The sequence below is a fragment of the Balaenoptera ricei genome, chromosome 15, assembly GCF_028023285.1.
Source record: "Balaenoptera ricei isolate mBalRic1 chromosome 15, mBalRic1.hap2, whole genome shotgun sequence".
Lineage (NCBI taxonomy): Eukaryota > Metazoa > Chordata > Mammalia > Artiodactyla > Balaenopteridae > Balaenoptera > Balaenoptera ricei.
Window position 1 is genome coordinate 33,704,330 of NC_082653.1, and position 25,760 is coordinate 33,730,089.

The 25,760-nt window shown below is 34.7% G+C and overlaps 1 protein-coding gene across 4 annotated transcripts in view; it reads right to left on the bottom strand.

Moving 5' to 3' along the window:
* GPCPD1 (glycerophosphocholine phosphodiesterase 1) overlaps positions 1 to 25,760 on the bottom strand; it is a 60,232-nt gene that overhangs the window by 16,602 nt on the left and 17,870 nt on the right. For 2 of the 4 annotated variants that reach the window (XM_059897228.1, XM_059897229.1), the window contains exons 5-15: positions 23,905 to 23,980; positions 21,977 to 22,018; positions 19,867 to 19,990; positions 16,305 to 16,536; positions 14,137 to 14,299; positions 13,691 to 13,823; positions 12,870 to 12,924; positions 8,605 to 8,697; positions 4,330 to 4,407; positions 3,625 to 3,664; positions 1,904 to 1,965 (exon numbers count right to left, since the gene is read on the bottom strand). In XM_059897228.1, coding sequence (XP_059753211.1) covers positions 1,904 to 1,965; positions 3,625 to 3,664; positions 4,330 to 4,407; positions 8,605 to 8,697; positions 12,870 to 12,924; positions 13,691 to 13,823; positions 14,137 to 14,299; positions 16,305 to 16,536; positions 19,867 to 19,990; positions 21,977 to 22,018; positions 23,905 to 23,980 — 1,098 coding nt within the window. The remainder of the gene's footprint in view (positions 1 to 1,903; positions 1,966 to 3,624; positions 3,665 to 4,329; positions 4,408 to 8,604; positions 8,698 to 12,869; positions 12,925 to 13,690; positions 13,824 to 14,136; positions 14,300 to 16,304; positions 16,537 to 19,866; positions 19,991 to 21,976; positions 22,019 to 23,904; positions 23,981 to 25,760) is intronic. The other 2 variants (XM_059897230.1, XM_059897231.1) reach the window with 1 other exon arrangement.

The following is a 25,760-nucleotide window of genomic DNA, read 5'->3' on the forward strand; positions in this document are numbered from 1 at the left end:
TCCAAATTAAAGAGGCTCATAAATAAATAAGTCTATATCTACATAAATTAACAAATAATATAGTGTCAATATATCTAAATTATCTAGACACTTTGGACTTCCCTGGTGGCACAGTGGTTAAGAATCTGCCTGCCAATGCTGGGGACACGGGTTCAAATCCTGGTCCAGGAAGATCTCACATGCCACGGAGCAACTAAGCCTGTGCACCACAACTACTGAGCCTGCGCTCTAGAGCCCGTGAGCCACAACTACTGAGGCCCATGCGCCTAGAGCCCGTGGTCTGCAACAAGAGAAGCCACCGCAATGAGAAGCCCGTGCATCGCAGTGAAGAGTAGCCCCCGCTCGCCGCAACTAGAGAAAGCCCACATGCAGCAACAAAGACCCAATGCAGCCAAAAATAAATAAAATAAATTTATTAAAAAATTAAAAACTAAATTATCTACACACTTTGCAATAACACCACTTGGGCAGCATAACTAGAAAATCCAATCTAAAATATGAAGCTTGGTTATTAACTTACAAGCAGCTGGTTTGTTTAGTCAGTATTTCAAAGTGTAGAAATCACTTAACATGTATAATATATATGGTACTTAATTTTATAATAGCTAATAAAAGAATTCTAACAGAGTAAGAACACAGCCTGGGACTCTGGTGACCTGGGATCTAGCCCCTGCTGCATGAAAAGTACAGTACCTAAAACAGGTTGTACTCAATCTCCTGTGGGGCTTTTTGACTTTGTTCTCTGATATGTTTAGCCTTATTTAGTTAACGTACCTGCCACAATTTTACTGGACTAATGCAAAATCAGAAAAATAGGACAATAGCGTATATTAGTTTTGAGATTGGTATACATCAAATTTGCAGAAGGATTCCCCTTTATACTAAGATTACGTTTGGCCTTTCTTTGGATTTAAACTTTCTGATTAAATTATAGTGATGGCAAAGTGAATGAATAAATGTGTGCTTAACTTATTTGGCTAAACGAAAGTTGTCAAACCTTTGATAAACAATTTTTTAAAAACCTGTTTTTCTGTTCTATGAAATCACAAGTCTAGAAATCATGGAATTTCTAAGAACCAAACGATTTCAGAATTTTGGACTAGAAGGAATGACTTAGCTGGGCTTCATAAATATCTGAAAATTTATACAAATCATGCTCTAAATGCACTAAGACAATGTCTATTTTAGGGGGTCTCTTGTAGCATCCTTTTTTGGAGGGTGGATAATCATGATAAACTGAAATTACCTATTTTTGCCTAAGAAGTCTATTGTACCTGACACATCACCAGAAAAAGACAGTGGAGAAGAGAAAAAATTAGGAAATGGAGCCAGCAAGAAAAGGAGACTCAGCATGGCCAAAGAAGGTATCTGGTATCCACGCAGGCTTGCCTGATGCTGTCAAAGGAATTCCTCTATGAATTGGGTCTAGTTTTTAAATTTTCATGCCAGTTTTTGTTACACATTTTCAGAGTGAATACTTGAAATCTGTATTTCAAGTAACCAGGGTACTTATTTTCTTTGGTTGGGGAATTTCTCTCTAAAAGCTAAGGACCAGCCTTACAAATTGTAAAAATGCCTCTCCCATCGTCACACTCCCCAACCCCTTTTCTGTGCCCTTTCCTTCCTGTTTATATACAGAAATATGTGAATTTCCTATTCTTAGCAAATTAACCCAGTGAGGTAGGAATTTTATTCATTTGAGCAAATAAGTTTCTCAGAAAAAAAAAAAGGCACCATAGGCACACTTCACAAGAATGTATCTTCTCTAAAAAGCATCAAACGTAAGTTTACATTAATGTTGTCTTTTACACAGCCTTTTTAGTGCCCATTTAAAAGATCAAAATAAATTATTCAGATATAACAGAATAATGATAGCCTGCCCTAGTTTTCCTAAGGAACTTACCATCTTAAGAGAAGGAAATGGCTGATTTTCAGAAAAGGAATTTTCCTCCTCAACCACAGATTCTGAAAATTTAAATTACAAAAACTCAGTAGATAAATGCCATTTTATCACTAAGACTTTTCCTAAATTCTGAAGGCAAAAAAAAGGATGAAGTAGTTATGAGATCCTTTCATATATAGTATTTTTGAAGGCTCCTGTATTTATTAATTTTAACCATTAAAACCCCCATTTTCAAAATAAGCATCCTTTATGAAGACTGGTTTACAACATTTAGTAGGAACATCACAGTTTATGACCTCAACAGTGATTATTTTCTTATAAAAACTGTAATATAATTTTAAGAAAGAAGTCACAAGCAGTGATTTGTTATTTCTCAATGGAATTAATAAGGGCTGTGTAATCTTGCTAATACTTCTACTTGAGATACCAAGTTAGAAATTAAGAGAATCTATAGGTAACATTGTGTCTTTGGTATCATTACCATTTAATCCAAAATTGATTATATCTCAAAGCACACAAGAATTTTTTTCCAAAAGAGAAAAATTTTTATATCAAGATTAAAAAAAAAAATCACCCAGGAACAAACAAAAAGCAAAACAAAAAAGGCAACAAAAATAACCAACCCTAGTGCATTACAAATTCAAAAACTAAATCATGTAAAATTTTCCAGTCAAATAAATTAAAGGTAAAATTGATTTTACTATTAATAGTTATGAACTATTTACAAGCTTGTAAAGTCATATTTATGCTCTGAAAATAATCTTTGGAGTCTTTGGCACCTCACTAATTTCTTCATAAAGGCATTCCAACTATCCTGTTATCCTAAATGCAGATTAACATCTAATTAGTACCTACTATAACCAGAGTACTGTAAATGTTTCAGGGAATATAAAAACATTTCCCCCACCCTTGAGAGGTTTACATCCTGGCGGAAGAGGCAGGACATATAGAAAAATAAAGCGTTAAAAAAAGGACACACCAGGCTAAAATGAATGTCACAGACTATTAAATTCTGTGGAAGTAGAAAGTAAAGTGGAATTACAAAGGGATTTTGTGGGTAGGACAAGCTTTGAGGAAACTGAGGCACAGAGTGGTTAAATAAAGTAACCGAGGTCACAGTTGGTAAATGCTAGAGCTGGTTTCAAACTCCTGGCTCTGGAGCCAGATTCTATACTTGATACATTCTGTACTTTGTAATGCTTAAGAATGTCTGGAAAGAGGGATCTCCCTGGTGGCACAGTGGTTAAGACTCCGTGCTCCCAATGCAGGGGGTCCAGGTTCGATCCCTGGTCAGGGAACTAGATCCCACATGCACGCTGCAACTAAGAGTTTGCATGCCACACTAAGGAGCCTGTGTGCCACAACTAAGGAGCCCACCTGCCACAACTTAGGAGCCCACATGCCACAACTAAGGAGCCCACCTGCCGCAACTAAGACCCAAATTAATTAATTTAAAAAAAAAAGAATGAATACGTACAAAATTATAAAGAATTTTTGATCATCAAGCTAAGAAAATTCATAAAAGTGAAAAATCATGCTTACTATACACATGATGTGTATGCATTTGACAATTAATACATATAAAGCCTTCATGTATATAAAATTACATTTATATAACCCAGTATTATATTCATTAAGGTCATCAAGAGTAAGTTAAAATGATAAGGAAATTCATAATGCTAATTATGAAATGAAAACAGTGTTTTCACATTGGTACATACCTTTCAGTTCTTTAGATTTTAGTGCAGTCACATGAGTGAGCTAGAAAACACACATACACACAAAATGTCATCAGAATAGAACTATAACTTGAAAAGCTAGCAAGTTAGGAGAAATTATAAAATGTAGAATCATCAGTTTAATAAGAATAAGCACTTACCACTGTACATATTCTATATTTACATACATATGCATAAGATCATGATCAAATAACCAAGTAGGGGAGAATATAAAAATTATTAGGTTAGGAAACTGTTTATACTCAATCAACCAATTATTTAGGTATCTAATGAGAATAAGAAGAGGGATCATGTAAAATTACATAGTAAAATACAGGAGGATCTTAGATAGTAGCATAGTTATAAAAATCAACAATAGCATAGAAGTCCAAGTATAAAATAAAACAGAGCTAAAGCAGACCAGAGACAACCTAAGATTATGGCTAGCCCCTATGGCCTATAAAGACTTATAGCCCATCTCCTTCAAAAAAGCAAAAAAAAGATGGGGTCCACAGAAACTGTTAAAGAAGACAGATAGATGAGCACAAACCCATTCTTCCTAACAGAACAGAAAACCAAAGCACAGACTCAATACATGCTGTATATATCTAGTCATCCCCATGCACAAAGAGAACATTACTATATATAAACAAGTACAAATAGTCCTAAAACTGAAAGATAATTTACATTTTACACTATTATTACTACCTTTAACAACTGGAGTTGGTCAAAGGTTAATTCTTTTACTGGAATTTCAAATAATTCAACTGGATCAGCATCAAATTTCTAAAAGAGAGAGAGAAAATTGGGCCCCACGTTATTACTGAATGCTTACTCTAAACTGACCTAATATCTCAATTTACTGATGAGAATAACAGTTTGGTGGCCACAGTGAGCCCACGCAGGGGAGCCCTTGCTACTGAACACCACCTCCCAGCTCTTAAATTCTGGCTTTTGTTTTTAATGTAGGTGGGAGTGCCTGGAAGAAAACAGCTGGGAAGAAGCTGTAGCACTAAAGACACACTGAGAACCAAGCCACAAGTCAGTCATTTCCCCTACTTCCTGTCATGCTGTATATATTTTATTTGACATATATCCATGCTACATGACTAGGAAATCAACAGGCATGCAGGATCTAAGTAAGGATTAGTTTCTATCAGTAAGTTTCTAAACTTTTCTAAACCTTTTAAACTGAAGTTTGGTTAAAAATAGCCACAGAAATCAACTGTCATGAAAAAATCATCTGGTTAGCTGTAAGTAGTAATATTTAATAGGAACCCTAATCTATTATAAATGCTTTCCCAAGGAGCAAATCTGTTTTATTAGATTTTAATATCATATCAATTGTCACACTGTTTAGGCACTTCTATCTTAAGAAAATGAGTTAATGTACCACCAATAAATCATCGATCTAACAAATATATTAAAATCCGTTACATTTATATTCATTCATGTATATATAGTATGAGGCTATATACGTATAAATTTCTTCTGGAAGGACACGCAAGAAACTATTAAGAGAAGAGAGTACGGCCAAGGAGAAAAAGTAAAGGAAGATTTACTTTTCATTTCATAATCTTCTGAACTACTTATAATTTTATAAATGAACATAAATTGGTTTTTTAAGGAAAATACCAACTTAAAAATTAATACTAAAAAATATATAATTCATTGCTTTCATTCCGCAATTAACTGAACCAGGTTCAACTTAAGAGCAGGACAAAGTCTGGCGAAAACTGGGGATCAGTTATACTACTCTTCAATTAGCCCTCATGGATTTTTAGAAATTACAGCTAGAGTCATTAATTTCAATCTTGGTTAGTGAGTTCCTTCACCACTCCATTCCTTCTCATTTCGCTTTGCATTAACATTTCCCCACAGCAAAAACCTGCCCCAATTCTATTAAGTAATTCTACTTCTGTCATCTAAATAGGTGCATCTCGGGAATTCCCGGGAGGTCCAGTGGTTAGGACTCAGTGCTCTCCACTGCCAAGGGCCCAGGTTGAATCCCTGGTCGGGGACCTAAGATCCCACAAGCCACACAGTGTGGCCCCCCAAAAATAAATAAATTTAAACAAATAAATAAATAAATTTAAACAAACAAATAGGCGCATCACCTTCCTTCCTTCTCCTAATACCATTTCACAGAAAGGGAAGGGTCCTTTTCTATAAATGATAATCCAAACTGATATGACTGTTTAGAATCCACTAGCAGGCAGAGTTAGGTGCCTTGTCATAGGTGCCTTGCATACTACACCATGCAGTGTCTGGTACATGTTAGCAAATCAAACTTTATTTATCTTGAAGTATACTTAATTTACAATATTGTGTTACTTTCAGGTGTACAGCAAAGTGATTCTGTTATACTTTTATATATGTGTGTATATATATATAAGTAATTATATATCTATTCTTTTTCAGATTCTTTTCCATACAGGTTATAAGATATTGAATATTGTTCCCTATGCTGTACAATAGGACCTTGTTTTTTATCTATTTTATATATAGTAGTTTGTATCTGCTAATTCCAAACTCTTGATTTATACCTCAACCACCCCTTTTCCCCTTTGGTAACCATAACTTTGTTTTCTAAGTCTGTTTCTGTTTTGTAAATAAGTTCATTTGTGTCATATTTTAGATTCCACATGTAAGTGATATCATATGGTATTTGTCTTTCTTTTTCTAACTTACTTCAATTAGTATGATAATCTCTAGGTCCATTCATGTCACTATAAATGCCATTACTTTATTCTTTTTTATGGCTGAGTAGTATTCCATTGTATGTGTGCATATCTTTACACATTCATCTGTATCCATTCATCTGTCAATGGACATTTAGCCATGTCTTGGCTATTGTGAACAGTGCTGCAATGAACACTGGGGTGCATGTATTTTTTCAAATTATAGTTTTCTCCAGAAATCCCAGGAGTGGGATTTCAGGATCATACAGTAACTCAATTTTTTAGTTTTTTGAGGAACCTCCATACTGGCTGCACCAATTTACTTCCCACCAACAGTGTAGGAAGGTTCCCTTTTCTCCATACCCTCTCCAGCATTTATTATTTTTAGACTTTTTGATGATGGCCATTCTGATTGGTGTGAGGTGATACCTCATTGTAGTTTTGATTTGCGTTTCTCTAACAATTAGAGATACTGAGCATCTTTTCATGTGCCTGTTGGCCATCTGTATGTCTTCTTTGGAGAAATGTCTATTTAGTTCTTCTGCCCACTTTTTTTTTTTTTTTAAAGGGTCTCATCTTTTTTTTTTAAATTTATTTATCACTTATTTTTGGCTGTGTTGGGTCCTCATCTCTGTGCAAGGGCTTTCTCCAGCTGTGGCAAGTGGGGGCCACCCCCTATCGCGATGCACGGGCCCCTCACTATCGCGGCCTCTCTTGTTGTGGAGCACAGGCTCCAGACGCGCAGGCTCAGCAGTTGTGGCCCACAGGCCCAGCCGCTCCGCAGTATGTGGGATCCCCCCAGACCAGGGCCCAAACCCGCGTCCCCCGCACCGGCAGGCAGACCCCCAACCACTGCGCCACCAGGGAAGCCCCTGTCCACTTTTTGATCGGGATTTTTTTTTTTTGATATTAAGCTGTATGAGCTCTTTGTATATTTTGGAAATTAATCCCTTGTCAGTAGCATCATTTGCAAATATTTTCTCCCAGTCAGTAGGTTGTCTTTTTGTTTTGTTTATGGTTTCCTTTACTGTGCAAGAGCTTTAAAGTTTAATTAGGTCCCATTTGTTTATTTTTGTTTTTATTTCCATTACTGTAGGATATAGATCCAAAAAAATATTGCTGCAATTTATGTCAAACATTCTGCCTATGTTTTCCTCTAAGAGTTTTATAGTATCTGGTCTTACATTTAGGTCTTTAATCCAATTTGAGTTTATTCTTATATATGGTGTTAGAGAATGTTCTAATTCATTCTTCTACATGTAGCTGTAGAGTTTTCCCAGCCTTAACTTTAGATCAACACAATGGAAAATGATACCCAACACAGTTTTAAAGAAAATGCCAAAGAAAAGAGTTTTAAAGAACCCTCCTAGTTTAAGTCCCTCAGAAATCACTTGGTTAACTTGTATACTGAAGTCCAGATACTATATAATTATTACAATTATTTCTGTACAACAGTAATTATAATTTTAAAGAAATTATGTGCTTTTCAAATCTCCTTCTGGACTTTCTCCTCTATCACGTCCTCTTTTCCATTCTCACCGTCTCTACTCCAGTTCAGGCTTGTCTTAAGTTTTGGCCCACATTTCCACTCCCCTTGTCTCTAGTCTCTGTCCTCTTAAGTTGTCCTTACATCAGGTACCAAAATATTCATCTGGAAGTTTACTTCTAAACATTTCCCTACTTGGTTCAAAAGTCTTTCAAAAAAAGTCCCTAGCTCCTAAGTCTAAACCCGTGAGGCTCTCCACTATCTGGCTCCGAAGCACTTCTCCAATTTTATTTTTCACTGTGGCTCTTCCCACTAGTCAAATCATATAAGCCTATTAACTTGAGAAAAAGCTTGAAGCAAAAAGAGAAAGGAGCCTGAAAACAAACACTCCGATAGCTTCCTTTCCTACCTCAACAGAGGGACAGTGGCAGAATGATACAGAAACCACGTGTAATATCCTTTTTTTTAAATAACATAAAAAAAGGAAAGTTCAGCAATACAGAGAAAATACTCTAGAAAATTAATTCCTGACTCTTCCCTCTCTCTCGATGTTGTAGGAAGGAGCTTGAGAGAGGAAAGAATTGGCAGTAATTCCCCAAGAAAATGAACTAACCAACTCTATTAAATAAATAATTAAATATATAGTCATCCATCAGTATCTGCAGGGGATTGGTTCCAAGACTCCTCACAGATACCAAAATCTACAGATGCTCATGTCCCTTATGTAAAATGGCATAGTATGTGTATACAAAACTTCCTAGTTTTAAAACCTATTGTCTAACTGTAAGAGTTTAAAATAAAGGAATTTCTACATACCTTTTTCATAGTCAAACAACAGGTCAGATCATGATACACTACAGGCACAAAATCTTTTGAAAGATGTACATCAAATTCTACAAAGGCTGCACCCTGACAGAAATAAAAGAAACAAGTATTTGAAAAATATTATCTGGCCCACTATACATCTAAAACTATAAGAACATGAGAAATTTATTGTTCACCATAAAATTACAGACTTGTACACACAAAACTTCTTCATGAATTATTTAATGCTATACTTCAAGCTTTTCCTAAAAGGTAATTTCTTCTTTTAAAACAATTATAATTTCTTTTTTGCAATAGCACAGCAATTTTTTCCTGGCAAAATAATGGGTTCTGATCCTACTCGAACACACCCTGGGGCCCTTCTGTAGCAGTGGATAGCCTCCACCAGTGTCACCTCTGCTACTGCTATTAGCAGAAATGGCGCCTGGAGCATGGCCACCTCGCACCTCGTTGCCCCTACACACCTCAGATGGACAGGGGAACCTCAACGGTGAGGTGGGAACAAGAATAAGCTTCAGTCTCTTAGCTCTGCTCCTTGGTGCACTTGAGCAGTATACTTTACAACCTTTCTTAATAAAACCTCAATAATCATACTGAAGAGGAAACTATAACTTCTGCTGAAAAGAAAGAGAAAGCAGAAATGGGCAACAAGAATGATGCATATGCCAAATTTCCTAATAGAAGCCTAAACAGAAGAAAGGTGGACACAAATTAGACTTAAGTCAGATCCATCATGACATATGAATTAATCCAAATAAAGACTGAGAACATAAACTGACATACAAATTTGTGCATTCACTAAAAGAAAGCCAGCTGGGATCAAAGAATACAAGGTTTGAGGATTCTGTAATGTGTCTATGGCCCAGAGAAGTGCTGTGTAAGAATGGATGGACACGTTTCCATCCCTTACCCTAGCTTTTGGGTCAAGGAAGATGCTCAACTTTTCAGTACATATGGATCAGAGACTAGAACCAAAGGAGCCTACTTCCTCAATGACTTCTGAAGCAGGAAATAAGCTTAGCTCCTTCTGTTGTCAACAAGATGATGACACAAATCATTTTTACCAAAGAGAACAAACCCTATGTCCCCTAAATAGTTACAACGATTAAAAGAAATTATAGCTTGCCAGTTTAAAAGTTTTTTTTTTTTTAAAAGATTTATTTATTTTATTGATTGATTGATTGCTATGTTGGGTCTTCGTTTCTGTGCTAGGGCTTTCTCTAGTTGCGGCAAGCGGGGGCCACTCTTCATTGTTGTGCGTGGGCCTCTCACTATCGCGGCCTCTCTTGTTGCAGAGCACAGGCTCCAGACGCGCAGGCTCAGTAGTTGTGGCCCACGGGCCCAGTTGCTCCACGGCATGTGGGATCTTCCCAGACCAGGGCTCGAACCCATGTCCCCTGCATTAGCAGGCAGACTCTCAACCACTGCGCCACCAGAGAAGCCCTAAAAGTTTAATTTTACATGATCACCATCCTTTAGAAAGATAAATTTACTAAGAGGTAAAACTTGATCTCAAAATTCATGTGTAAGGGACTTCCCTGGCAGTCCAGTGGTCAAGACTCCGCGCTTCCATTGCAGGGGTGTGGGTTGGATCCCTGGTCAGGGAACTAATCCCGCGTGCTGTGCAGTGCAGCCAAAAATTTTAAAAAAAGAAAAAATTTATGTGTGAGCAAGCTTTAAGAAATAAGCCAATAATAACCAAAATCTCTTCAAAGATGTCTTTAACATTAAATCAAACCAGCCTTTCATAACTAACATAAGATCCATAAGAGTACAAAGGGTTTCAACAGAAGAAAAGGGCTTAATGAAATCCTCTCTCAAAAAGCAGAGACCCTAAAAATTCTTTATTAGGGATCTTCATGTGTTGACAGCTAATAAAACCACATTTAGATTACTTAGCTACAATGAACTAAAACTGGTTCCAAATAATGCCCTACAGCACAACATACTCACAGATTTAATATCCTTTCAATACAAAGACAGAACTATCCACTATTAACATTTTTAAACATTAAAATAAATAATTATGATAATCAATCTAATATGTCATGAAATACAAAATGCATCATTATTTTATATACCACTAAGAGGGAGAAAAAACAACGCCAATCAAACCATGACAAGCTAAAACAGCTGTAAAACTATCCCAATTTTAGAGAGATTAAAATATGAAAAAAGTATGTCTTAGAATAGATGTTTGCTCATGTAAGTGATAAAGTTAAACATCTGACAAATCAAATTTATTTGGTGAACTATTTTAAAAAAGCCTAAGTTTAAGGCATGTGGAGGACACTGGAAAAAAACCAAAATAAAATGAGATGTTCCTCCATTTTCCCCTTAGTTTAACTTGAGAACATGAGGCTTAACTTGAGGTATAGTGGAATGCAGGGGGAAATACGCAGGTTCTTGATTAAAAATGTCAAGTTTCAGGTGCTGAAAAAACTAAAAGCTAAAAAAAAAAAGGACTCACTCTGAATAATTATATAAAAGGAGTTAAGAAATTCAACATAATCAAGTTGGTATACAGGATGCAAACTGACAGACTTTAAAAAGTGTTACATAAAATCACTATCAAATCCTTCTGTAAACATTATTTCCAAAGTGAGTATCTAAATGAGCATAGTAATTCAATTGATGAAATGCAGTGCTTAATGGGGAAAGTTTTTCATTCCTCAAACACTTAAAATGATATCTCAAAAAAAAAGGATGCTTAAAAAACAAATGGGACAAAATTAAACTTAAAAGCTTTTGTACAGCAAAGCAAACCATCAACAAAATGAAAAGACAACATACTGAATGGGAGAAAATATTTGCATGTGATTATGACTCATGAGGAGTTAATATCCAACATATATAAAAAGCTCATGCAACTCAACATCAAAAAAACAAAGTACCCAAGTAAAAAACTGGCAGAAGAAATGAATTGACATTTTTCCAAAGAGGAAATGCAGATGGTCAACAGGCAGATGGAAAGATGCTCAGGGACTTCCCTGGTGATGCAGTGGATGAGACTCCGTGCTCCCAATGCAGGGGGCCCAGGTTCGATCCCTGGTCAGAGAACTAGATCCCACATGCATGCCACAACTAAGGAGCCTGCCTACTGCAACTAAGACCTGGTGCAACCAAATAAATAAATATTTAAAAAAAAAAAAAAGATGCTCAGCATCGCTAATCATTAGGGAAATGCAAATCAAAACTACAATGAGTTATCACCTCACAACTGTCAGAATGGCTTTCATCAAAAAGAACACAAATACAAATGTTGGAAAGGATGTAAAGAAAAGGGAGCCCTCCTACACTGTTGATGGGAATGTAAACTGGTATAGCCACTGTGGCAAACAGTATGGAGGTTTTTCAAAAAATTAAAAAGAGAACTACTATATGATCCAGCAATTCCTCTCCGGAGTGTACAAAGAAAACAAAAACACTAATTCGAAAAGGCATATGCACTGCAATGTTCACAGCACATTAGTTACAACTGCCAAGATATGGGAGCAACCTAAGTGAATGGATAAAGAAGGTATGTGTGTGCGTGTGTATACACACACACACACACACACACACACACACAATGGAATACTGCTCAACCATAAAAAAAGGATGACATTTTGCCATTTGTGATAACATGGATGGACTTGGAGGGTATTATGCTAAGTGAAGTAAGTCAGAGAAAGACAAATACTGTATGACATCACTTAGGTGGAATCTAAAGAACATAACAACTAGTGAATATAACAAAAAAGAAACAGACTCACAGATACAGAGAACAAATTAGTGGTTACCAGTGGGGAGAGGGAAGGCGGGAGGAGGGGCAATAAAGGGGTAGGGGGTTAAGTGGTACAAACTATTAGGCTTAAAATAAGCTACAAGGATATATTGTACAACACGGGGAATACAGCAAATATTTTATAATAACTATAAATGGAGAATAATCTTTAAAAATTGTGAATTACTATATTGTAGAGCTGTAATTTATATAATATACATCAACTATACTTCAAATTAATTAATTAATTAATTTTTAAGAGGATGCTTAGGATTCCATTGTTTTAACTCCAATCTTCACCATGAGTCTAAATAAAAATGCCTAGAAATACTTTATCTTCACTTAGGAATATATTCAGAAAAAGCATAAATATTCTCCCTTTTAACCTATTAATGCAGACTGAAGGAGGCTCTCCAGACCTACATTTCTCTACTTTTCTACCTTTGGACCACCAGTCCAAAGTTGTTTAAAGAAAGAGAGATTCACTTACATGACTAGCAGCATTTCTTAAAGAAGCGATAGTATTTTCTTGAACTTTAGCAAGCCTGAAAGAAAAGAAATATATAGAAATATAGTTATCATTACTATAGAAAAGATAAATTTAGTAAAGAAGTCAACTACATTTTCAACAATGGACATAGTACTTATTCTCTATTTTGAGGCTAACTTTGCCATCCCCAAAATAAGACTGTGACCATCACTTGGTTGGTGTGTGCATTCATTCCATAAGTCAAGCTCTAACAATTTTAGGTATTTACAAGCTGAATACAGACATATCCTATACCACCCTATACCTCCCCAAGTGAGGTGACCAGTTAAGGAAAACAATCCTTTGCAATGGGCATGAAGTAGTGGAGAAACTTGCTCCCTGCATTGAAGCCTCAGGTGACTTGATACTGGCAGACCAGGGAAGGGTGGAAAAGGGCAGACACACCAACAGGGTGAAAGTATGGAAACTGTACTGAGAACAGGTGAGGAAACTAAGACCCTGAGAGAAAAACATGCTGAAAGTCAGGACCACAACACAGACACACTGATGTCATCAGGCTGACTGCATCAAGCTCTCCCCTCCTGGCTTTCTAGTTTTAATGTCTCTCTCATCAATTCAGCAGAATACTAAAAAGACTGACCAGAACCTTACAAGAGAGTTAGTCTCTAATTAATTTGAACTGGAAACCCCAATTACCAAATTACATTTAAATCCCAGGGTAAGAATTAAAAGGATCATTTGACCTTTTAGTTGGTCAAACCTATTTAACTTTATCAAGCATGAGCTACCAAATGCTAGTACTACTCAAATATTCAACCTACTGAGCCGTTGTTGTAGAATTCCCTGCACCTCGATGTCCAACATCCAATGGTATTCTTGGCTTCCAATACTTGGAAAATGAAGATTTCATGTCACAATTGTATCCTGGTAACGGCTTAATAATTATATAGTCAACTTTCATGTGAAAAAAAGGGGGGAAGGGAAATAAAGACAATTAAAAAAAGGCTATGACGAGCTCAATTACACTTAAAACCCACTCAAAACAGCTTTATCAATCGACCAAATAGAAAGAAATCAAGTCAAAACGCATTCAAATTAAAGCTTCCAGAAAATTAGATATGTCCTTATTGTTATTGTATTTGTCAATATTCTAAAACAACTTATTAATTTAATTCTTTACCATTCTCAAAAGCTCAATTTGAAACTAATTAAAATCCTAACTTAATCTGCTTATTTGTAAAGGGTCACCGTGCTTCTCCAGGCTTACCTCTCACTTTGCCTATTGTTTTTCTGGAATTTCTGCTCATGATGGGAAGAGTAAGGATTCCAGCACTCTTCCCACTCTCTGCAATGGTGGATGATAAGAGGCATGCTGCACCCACATGTCCAGGAAGAGCATCGCCCTGAACTATGTGTTCACTGAGATCTTCCTGAAAAATGAGGTTAAGAATAACCCAAATTCTTTTACTTCAATATTTTCCATTTAAAGATCAAAAGACACCCTTTAAAATCAACTCAATCTATGGAGGAAGATCAGTAAGAAATACAACCAAATTTATATTCAGGTAATTTAGATAGCTTTATTGTAATGAGTAACACATTTTCTTTTAGCATATAAAGATATTTAGTATATAGTATATTTAAGATTTTATGTGTTACTTTATTGATCAAAACTGTTGATTTGTACTTCTGATCCTCTAACATGTATTAGGTGAATATAAAGCTCAGACTGAAAGTTTTTAAGTACTTTTACATTCCAATACTAAGATACACCTGTAGTGACTTTTAATGTATACTTTATTCATTAAAAATGCATCTACACAGATGACACAGAGGGATAGGACACCGAATACTCAACTTTGAGATTATACAGCATATTTTATCCGCCTAGTCTATGAATAAATTTGTATTTCCAAAACTGCTAACCAAATGAAAGGGAAGTTAGGCTGCTCGAGAGATTATTAAGAGGTAGGTACTAAAAGAACAAGGAAATGTTCAACCAAAACCTCATATTTTTAGAATAAAAGTCTCACAGATCTTATTAATTAGGCAAGATCTAATTATAAGGTTATAACTTTATTATAAGTGTTATGTACTGGACTCTAATCCATCCTGAATTTTGCTATTTTAAGAAACAGTGGCTAGGTGCTACTGTTGGGCAAGGAATATTCCCTACTCTCAAAAAGCTAAACTCTAATCTAGTGGAAATGAGAGTGGAAACACCAAAGAGCCAGGACCTTAGGGGAGGACCCAGTGTTATTCGTGAGGAGCAGCTGAACAGCCCATAAGCAGAGAGCTCTAGTGTAAAGTGGCAAAAGCAGCTCTGGAAAGTTGGCAGCACAGATTCTGAATAACCTGGCACAATTTTCATAGCAACTATTTTTTCCTACATATTTATAATATCAAGTAAAGTTGCAAAAATGGGTCCACTGTTAAAATGAATTCTTATAAAATGCTTCAATAAACCACAGACTTCAGTCATAAAGGACTCAATCATGCTAGTTACATCAGTTTGCCACCAAGAGTTACACAGCCTGCCCTTACTTCTATCCTTGGAAGCTCCTCTGGATACAATTCATTTATATTTAGAATAGACACAGACATCAAGACATCTGGTCTTGATTTAAAACATCAATTCTGAATTCTGCAGCCCGTGGAATGAAAACCCCATTCACAGAAAGATAGACAAAATGAAAAGGCAGAGGACTACGTACCAGATGAAGGAACAAGATAAAAACCCCAGAAAAACAACTAAATGAAGTGGAGACAGGCAACCTTCCAGAAAAAGAATTCAGAATAATGATAGTGAAGATGATCCAGGACCTTGGAAAAAGAATGGAGGCAAAGATCGAGAAGATGCAAGAAATGTTTAATAAAGACCTAGAAGAATTAAAGAGCAAACACCTAGAAGATTAAAGAACAAACAAACTGAGATGAACAATACAATAATTGAAATGAAAAATACACTAGAAGGAATCAATAGCAGAATAACTGAGGCAGAAGAACGGATAAGTGACCTGGAAGACAGAATGGTGGAATTCACTGCCACGGAACAAAATAAAGAAAAAAGAATGAAAAGAAATGAAGACAGCCTAAGAGTCCTCTGGGACAACATTAAATGCACCACCATTCGCATTATAGGGGTCCCAGAAAGGGAAGAGAGAAAGAAGGGACCCGAGAAAATATCTGAAGAGATTATAGTCGAAAATTATTGAAAACATCAATTCTGAAGTTCTCAATTATATTTTTAATAGTATCTGAATCTGTCAACTCTTGCGTTTTTAAAATCTGCTAACATGTATAGAGGAGTAAGCATCTAAAAAGTTGTATGAATGATGCATTTACACAAATTAAACTATGATAAAAATCAAAACATATGTAAAAATAAGCTCTTGTCTGCATTGTCCCTCACCCCCCTCAGTGAAATATACTCACCTCAAAAAAATCAAATATTAGTTCCAGGTTATCTGGTTCCATTGTCTGTATACTATACTCTGTCCAACGATCAGGCTGTAAGCCATACCCACACTCCGGCTGTGAATGCCTGCACTTGAACTCATTGTCGCTTATTAAGGATATCTCCAGAGTATTGGACATTTTGTGAAGAACAGTGGGAGATACCCTATCATCGTCATCTTCCTCCAGACCCTCTAGTGTCAGCTTTACCCTACATAAAAGGAACAAATAATGAAATGCAAAAAGTGAAAAAGAGGGAAAATCCATATAAATGTTACCAAAACATTAAATTTAAAAATGCTCCTTGTATATGCTAAACCCTCAAATAAAAATATTACACAGACTACACATACTACAGGTTAAGGCATTAGTTATACTTTATAAAATAGTGATGTTTTACCTCCACACATTTCTGCAAAGTATTAAAATGAGATAAATGCTCATTATGCCTAAGGCTGTTTTCATTAATTCTTTAGGTTTTTTAAAATGAATCTAAAAGGACATTTACTATTATCCATTTATAATTGGCTATCTCAATTTCTTATGAGAAGTTTCACAAATATATATATAAAACAAGTACAAATTTGAACCATATTGTTAGTGTGCATTAGAAGACTGTTAGAGTTGGCAGTTGTAAATTTTTACATTTCCTCTTTCTTCTCCTCACCACAGTGAGTCCAGGTACTTTGTGAACAGTACATCATTAAAGAAAATTATTGTATTAAATATATATATTTGTATGTATTCATGGTTTTATGTGTATGTATGTACCTTTTTAATGAAACAAATGAATAAAAAAATAAACCAAGAGTCTAAAACTCTTATAGACTCCACAGCAATGAAAACAAAAGACAAGTTACCCAGGCTACTGGGTCACAAAGACTAGTTTACTCCCAATGAGAAGCGATTAGTTGCACAGAGCACTTGTAATGCCAAACAGTCAACTCAATTCTAGAATATTTCTTGCACCAACTGGAATGTACATAGATTAAGCAACTCTAATACCAGTGATGTAGAAGCAACGTTATTGTACAGAATACAGCTGCGCTAGGAAAACTTTTCATTCTAGATTTAAATGAGATCCACTTAATAATACAAGTAACAGAACTGTATTAGTGAGGCCTGCTCTCTCCGAATGACGTTGCTGCCTTCAACCACCGTGCAGACTTGCCTCACAGGCACACACTCTGAGACCTTCCAGAGGGGATATGAACACAGGTTATTCAATTAGTAATAATGTTCCGTAATCATACTGTAAAACCAAAAGTAGCACCACTTTAATAATCCAAACAAAAATGATCATCTCTTCTCTCCAAACTCTTAGGAACAGTTCTGAACAACTGATTTACTGATTTTGTTGGTGAGCCTGAAGGAACAAACATTCTCTACCAGGACGTATGAAAAGCGACCACAAGTGGATAGTAATGAACAAGCAAGGAAGGAATGGAAGATTAAAAATGGCTATTCTAGGGACTTCCCTGGTGGTCCAGTGGTTAAGATTCCACGCTCCCAATACAGGGGGCAGGGGTTCGATCCCTGGTCAGGGAACTAGAATCCCACATGCCATAGCCAAAAAAAAAAAAAAAAAGGCTAATCTACAAATAGCAATGTGCATCTATCCGCCCCCCAAAAAAAATCAAGTTTAAAGGGATCTATGAAAGAATTTAGTTCTAAATGAACTAAATATTAAAGGTTTTACTCAAATAGCTATATAAATGTTATAGTCTATCATAAGTAACATTGCTTTCCAAGTTCTGGTGGAATCAAGCGAAAGAGAAACTTGTGTTGTTGAAAACGTGGTGGTAATGAGATAAAACATCATGTCTAGTGTTTTATTTAAAATGTAAATGCTGTTGCTAAGTTTTTAAAAGTCCTGATAAACTTGCAGATAAATTTATTTTCTGGCCAAGGAAGGCTTAACCTATCAATAATATGAATTTGGGGGAAAAAAGATGGTCAAAACAAACATTGGTTTCTAGCTATGCACAATTATTTCAGTAGGAATCAGTCATTTAATTTGTAGAGCCCAACTAAGTATGGTTATAAAAATCTTCCAGTTTAAGCCTAAGCAATACAATAATACATACAAACACTCAATTACTATATAAACAAGAACAGTACAGGACTCAGTATGCATGTGCAATCCAATCAGAACCCCATTAATTATCTATTAATTTTTTTTTTTTGGCCATACCGTGGCATGCAGGATCTTAGTTCTCCAACCAAGGATCGAACCTGTTCTCCCTGCAGTGGAAGCAGAGTCCTAACCAATGGACTGCCAGGGAATTCCCTCTATTAATTTCTTAATTACAGTCAAAGAAAAAAAAAAATCCTAATAAGCCCAACTAACCAAGGCTTTATCTTCTACTGCTACCTTTATTTCATGGTCTTATGCTAATAAAACACTTTATAGCGGTTAATACAATTTATTTGCTTCCTTTAACATGTAAATAAAATATTCAGTTATTTATGACTAACTGGTTAGAGAATCTGTGATCAAATGGATCTTGCAGATCAGCCACGTGGTCCAATTACCTAGGTTTTTCAGAAGCAAAGCAGAGGCCTAGAAAAGCTAATGAACAGAGGCAAGGTACACCCAAAACTCTTACTCACAGAATAGCCAATGGAAAGGAATGTGAAGTGTTACCCACCCTTTCCCTTAGGTATTTTATGACTGGTATAGGTAAGTACTATAATATTTTCAGCAGTTGTTGTAAAACATTTATGGATTTACAAACTGCAACATCATTATCAATTTTATTCTGAAGATAATAAGTATTACTATTAATTACTTCAGTTACTGAAAATGGCCCTTTCAACCCAGCCCTGACATTTTGTCAGAAAAAGCTGCATAACGTATCAAGACTTAGAACTCTCAGTCCCAAAGTTACAAAAATTCAAATGATAGGGCTGCCTCGGTCGTTGAGAAATCAGTTCACTCAAAGATATACATGGTGACATTACAGAAAAATTAACTTACTTACTATTTTGTTATTTATACAAAGCTTGACATCTAAATCTTCTTAAGATTAAAATTAAACTAATCTGGAACTGCTATGGTAACTGTGACCTCTCCTTAACGAAAAAGTTTCTCGTTTTCAAGCCACTGGAAAATTTAGGACACTGAAGTATATTTCCAACAATCATTTTTCTCTGTTCATGCCATTCTCCCCTCATTTAGCACAAAATCACTTCGTTACGTCAATTTTAAAACAAAATATTTACTGCTATACTAAGAAATTTTAAATGGTAGAAACTACAAAGATACATAAGCCTAGAAATCATTTATCTAAGTAAAAACAAAATTTTCTGGTTTCCAATTTGGAGATTAAGACTAACATAAGTACATTTAACTGTAGCAATCTTCAGGCAGGGAAGCAGTTCACTCTCACAAGACACTGTATTTATTAGAAAATGTGACATTATCTGTAAGTGTGTTATTTTCTTAGTTTATACACATAAAGGCTATAACCAGATGGATCAGAAATCTACAGCATTAGTGAAAATAAATAGCCTAAGTAACAAATACACATGGTCATACCTAAATCTAGATTTTTTTAATTTTTTCTTGGTTATTGAGACAGGAGGTTTCTCAGAATAATGCAAACGTAATCTGATTTCAGTCTGACATGTCAGCCATCCAGAATCCAGAGTTTCAACACCATCTGGCAAAGTAAATATGAAGAACAGTAATTAATATACACATTTTTAAAGCCAATCCAATAAGTACAATATATATTGACAATTCTAGTTCACATTCACAGTTTAATATACTCAGGTTATCTATCACTGGTATTTCTCTCCAAAGCAAATATATAAGTAGTCTTGTCATTGAAAAAGAACTTTTATATCAAGTAGGGGGGAAAAGTTAAATGAACATTAACAACTAGCCAAACTTTAGCACTAAAGTAAATTAAAATACTTCTGTTGAATATATTATTGAAGTAATACAAATCTATCTCAGAAAGAATACATATTCCAAGAAAGCTTCTAACCTAGCATTTGTTCCACTGGCAGTGGATCACTACTACACTTCCAAAGCTTCACATGAAATATTCAGCTGAAACTAGTTATTCCACTAGTGCTGGCAGTGGAGATATGAGGTGGTAATAACAAAACAAATGTATTCTCCATTTACATATTCTGCCATAGATAAACTGCATGATTGTGATAACACTGTTAGCACTGTTTAACTTGAAATTTCTTACTAACAAAGGTAACAACATTTTCATAAATACCAGGGAGCTGACAACTGTTTTGGGCCTAAGTTCTTCATCAAGAGGACTTCAAAAAAAAAAAAAAAAATCAAGAAACTTTTCTCCTTAGGTATGATTTCATAACTATCAAATTTCATACATGAAGAGAAACCATTACCATCTCTTAATTTTAAACTGTTTTCAGAAATGGACAGAGTTGGAGAAATGGCTTTCTATCCTGAAGGCCAACTAAAGCTGAATTTAGGAAGATGACGACAACAGCAACAGATGACAAAAGAAATGCCATGCGTTTATAACCATGCATAGTAACTAACATATAATAGAAGGATATAATGTCATCACCACAGTTGAAGAAATGAGAAAACAACTTCTCCATTACAAAAGCTCTCCAAAACATGTAGCATAAATTTTGCGTAGTCTCTAAAACACTAAATAAAACTATTTGAGTATGTTAGACTACCTTATGATGTGATATAAATAATCCCAACAAAATCAAGAAAAATAAGTTAAATTCCTGCCCAAATACTGCAAAAGCATGTACATTTCTAAAGTGGATAAACATATGTACTAAGTAAAACCACAACCAAAACATTCAGGCCCTATTCCTTCCTCAACAGGAATGCAAACTGGTTATGAGCAATTATCTCTGGTTCACAGTCAATGCAAGCACACATTCTGTCCACCCCCTTTACACCTTTTGACTCCTACAGTATAGTATCTAAAATGAAAATGCAGTTTAGCATGATAATGCTGATACATTGAAGAAACAACTTGAATCCTTCGGATAAAGTATTTACTGATGCAGAAAGTATATGAATGCATATTCCACTGTAAATTAATTGTTTAAATACTCAGCCATAATTACTAGAACATTCTGCTACTTAGTCTTGATTTTACTATAAATGCACATACAAACACAAAATGCACAAACGTAGCTTATGAGTAACACTTCACACTTTAAATGTTGAGAACAATTAACATCATTTTCAAACATAGTAGTGTTAAGTGATGATATAGTAACAGTTAAGTATAATACTTTTAAATTAATTATATTAATTCATATACCTAAAGTCACCAGCCAAATAAAAACTAAAAAATTAACAAAATTTTAAAGCATAAGAATTATACTGGAGGGAATTCCCTGGCGGTCCAGCAGTTAGGACTCTGCACTTCCACTGCAGGGGGTGCGGGTTCAATCCCCCTGGTTCGGGAACTAAGATCCCACAAGCCATGTGGCATGGCCCAAAATAATAATAATAATTATTATTATACTGGAAACTATTATTTAACACAATGCATTTGTTTTTTGGATCTAGTCTTCTAGTCTCTATTTCCAATATCATACTCTCATATTTCCCTGTGCTGTTTCTAATGAAATGTAAGGTAACATCTCAACCATGTGAATAAAAATTTTCAAAACTCAGTCTCACTTACTGTGGATTCCAAATAGTCCATCGTCAATAATAATTTCACTTTCTAAAATTGAAGAAAAATAGAAAATCTAGTTAAAATTCATGATGTATATACAGAATGAACAATTGAGAAATTACCCACCTTAAGGATTTTTTTAAAAATTAATTTAGAATTTAAAAGCAGCCCAAAGTGAATAAGCATATTTATTGTAGCCCTCAGTAAAGAAATCCCTTTTAAGGAGGCTATCAAACAGTAATGGTTCTTATATTCATGGTGATTATTCACAATGTTGTAAGGAAGAGAAAGAAAACTCCTCAGAGAGGTGCTCTAGAGGCACTGGTACAAATGTTTATACCAACCAATGTATGAGACTGACAAGTTGCTGGACAACAATATCTCCTGGTTGAGTTTTCAAACCAAAGGTCTTGGCACAATTAAAATGCTTATTCTTACGTAGTGCGTATTCTGAACTTACCTAAAATATAATGCTCCTCAAACCCCAACTATTCTCTATAGCCAGCTAAAAGCTTTTTAAACAGCATAAACTTACCTGTATATATAGAGCTATGAGGAATTACCAAAAAGTAAGTGTTTGCACATTGCCTCCTAACAGAAATTTCAACTAAATGAGAAAAGCTGTTAAGCCCCACCCTCTGAGTAAAATACTAATTATCTTCCCTGCTATTTCCTTTCCCAGTTTACTTTAAACATAAATCTGAATTTGTCAAAATAAGTGTGACAGTTCCCAATAAAGATTCTCTGGTATATTTCACGCAGCTGTTAAGTTCAGAAGTTATATTTTTCAGAAGTTATATTTTCCAAAAGTATAAAATACATTTATTAAAAAGACAAGAAACAAAATCATCCTTTCTCAAAATAAGAAAATATATTTAACTGCAAGATGCTTCAAAATGCAATTTTTTAAATATCCAATTCCTAATAATTTCCAACCTCAGTATGGCACTATTTTATGGCATTCTAAAGTACACTACATAAAAATTCTAAATATACTATCAAAAATATATTACAAAAATGTATATACAAAAAGAAAATCCAATAAAGAGGATGGAATGAGATAGCTGTTTAAACGAGATGTGTCCTTGCTGCATACAGGGTAAAGCAGAATCTCTCACTACTTTCTAATCTAAGCTAGTAACTAACAAGCCATTTATTCTTTAAATTCTAATTTTCTCTGGAAACTAAAGTAGAGTTTTCAGCACACTAAGTCAATTTATAGATGAAACCAAGTAGGTAATTTAATGTATGTGAAAAGAACTTCAAATTTTAATCTCAGTATGGAAAAGGAAATTCAAAAATACTTGTATGAAGAGAAATGCCATTTTTAGGCACAAGAAAACTAAATAACGTTTAAACAAACAAACAAAAATTATCTGAATAGCAACTTTAACACAGCCAGCAGGGTATTGGGGGAAAATGTCTGCTACAACCAAGAAATCTGAATTCATTCATACAAGTTTATTCAAGTATTTACTAGTTTAAAAAACACACACAAATAGAATAACTTATTCTATTACTATTCAAAGTTAAAAATGTAAGAATCATTGTTTTGGATTAATTCTTTCCTCAAATGTTCTAAGTTCTCTGAGCAAGTAATATCAAAGCCACGGATGGATGCTCAGTTAAATAAATGCTATTTTATAAACTTTTGTAAATACTCCAAATGTAAATATATATTCCACAATAAACCCATCTAATTCAAGAAATTAAAAATAACTAGGCAAGCATTTCTAAAGTTTATGAAGAAAGGCAATTAAGAACTGTTTAGTTTTGAAAGTAAGACCCATGATATGCTAAGTGAAACTTGTAGTACTGACAATGCATTGACCTTAAACTTTAAAATAAATATTTATTAAATCCCACTAAGCCATTGTGCAGCATATTAGTAACTTTATGCATATGCCTCAAACAGATGCAGTTAATGCCCATACCTAAAGGGGTTATTGATCGTGGTTGTAGATGAGTCTCCCACTTGTGAACTATGACTTGACATGGACCACCGATAGTCTGCAATTTAAAAGTTAAACGTCTGCAATAATTTCTTGTATCTTATTTTCTACCCATGACGCCATTAGATGTTTGTGGCCTAAGTCTTATACTAATTATGAAACCAAGAGATTCACCTTGTTAATATCAATATTATATGCGAAAAATCAGGAATGTACCAGGTCAAAAAACATGATAAATGCTGGAAGAAAATGAGGGTGAGGCAGTAAACAAAAATAAGATGAACTGGCACATAAAACCATTTTAAACCCATTCTTAAATCTGCCTACAATACTCAGTTTTAATCTTTAACTGATATTCTGTCGTAAGTTAAAGTTAACAGCAAATATACTTTATGTTTGGTATGTCGGAAGTCAAGGAAGTATTACTGGAAGATTGAAGTAACTCCTCAAGTGTTTGGAAAAAGCCTAAACTCTCTGATAGTAGAAATACTGAGAACGAATACTTCAAGATCAATTATCACAAGTTACTCAAGAAACTAGAGGGCATAATAAAGTTCTTTATTACATATATTTAACTAGTAAGTAGGTAACAGGAAGAATATCAGATTCTCGTATCATAGTAACCAGTGTTTCTAAGGAACACAGGAAGCCCTTTCCTTTAGGAAAGGACACATGCATGGGTAAATCTGAAGAACAAGTTTGATTAAAGGGGAATGAACATCCAGTTTTACTCTTAATGCCTTAAAGTTTATAAATTCATACAGTGTGAAAAATTTTAATACTGTCTTGTTATCAAATTCTCTTACTAAAAAAGAAAATAAAGCTTTATGTATTGTTGATAATGTCTACAGCAATTTAAAAGCAAGAATGAACTACCACAAGGATTCCCTTGTGTGTTCCTAAAGTACTGAAGTATGAAGTGTTTCCTAATTTTCCTTGAAGTATTTAAAACAAAACAAAAAACCCTAAACTTGTCTAATTAAACTTATGTGCCAAAATACAATCCTTAAATACATATTTTAAAAGCAAAATTTCAAACTATATCCTTACAAGGTATTTTTCTTTCTTCTTCTCAAGAAATTTAGTAAAATACAGAGAAGCAAAAAGAAACAAAAATCACCCATTATCACACTACTTAGGGATAATCACTATCAATATTTTCACATATCTTTAAACCCTTGTCTAGGCATATATATACTCTTAAGTCTGGAACATATAAGCTTCTCTCTTTATTACATCTGTAGATGGCATTAAATACTCTTCTATAACATTTTATAGGATTTCAATATTGATTTTATTTAATAATAAATGTGCCAAATGATAACAAATAAGTATGTAACAAATCAGGCAAGAGATAATTCTGTCACTTAAAATAACCAGAGGTTAAAATCATTTTTAAAACTTGCAAACTTTTGAAGTTTGAAAACTAAAATTGCATTAGATATACATTCAATTCCTTAATCCTGGGATAATACAGGAACTCATTTTCTCTAGCTGAATACATCCTTGTTATAAGGGTTCACTTGTGAATTGATAATAAACTGTGTAGACGTTTTTAAAAATGTAAATGTGAAAGTGCTAATCTTAAAATATGGTGAATTACGCTAAAAAAACAAGAAACATCTGATCCTGCATCTGCCAGATGTTTTTTACAACTTTTTGCTGTCACTTTTTTGAATTTGTTTTCACACATCAAACTTTCTAACCCTCAAAAGATGCAAATGTATACATTAAAATAGGAATGTTTCTTAGCAATAATGGGCAACCAGAAATAACTAATCTATTCCCTTCTTCCACCCCTCCATGTCCCCTGCACTCCCCTCAAAAAAAAAAAATCC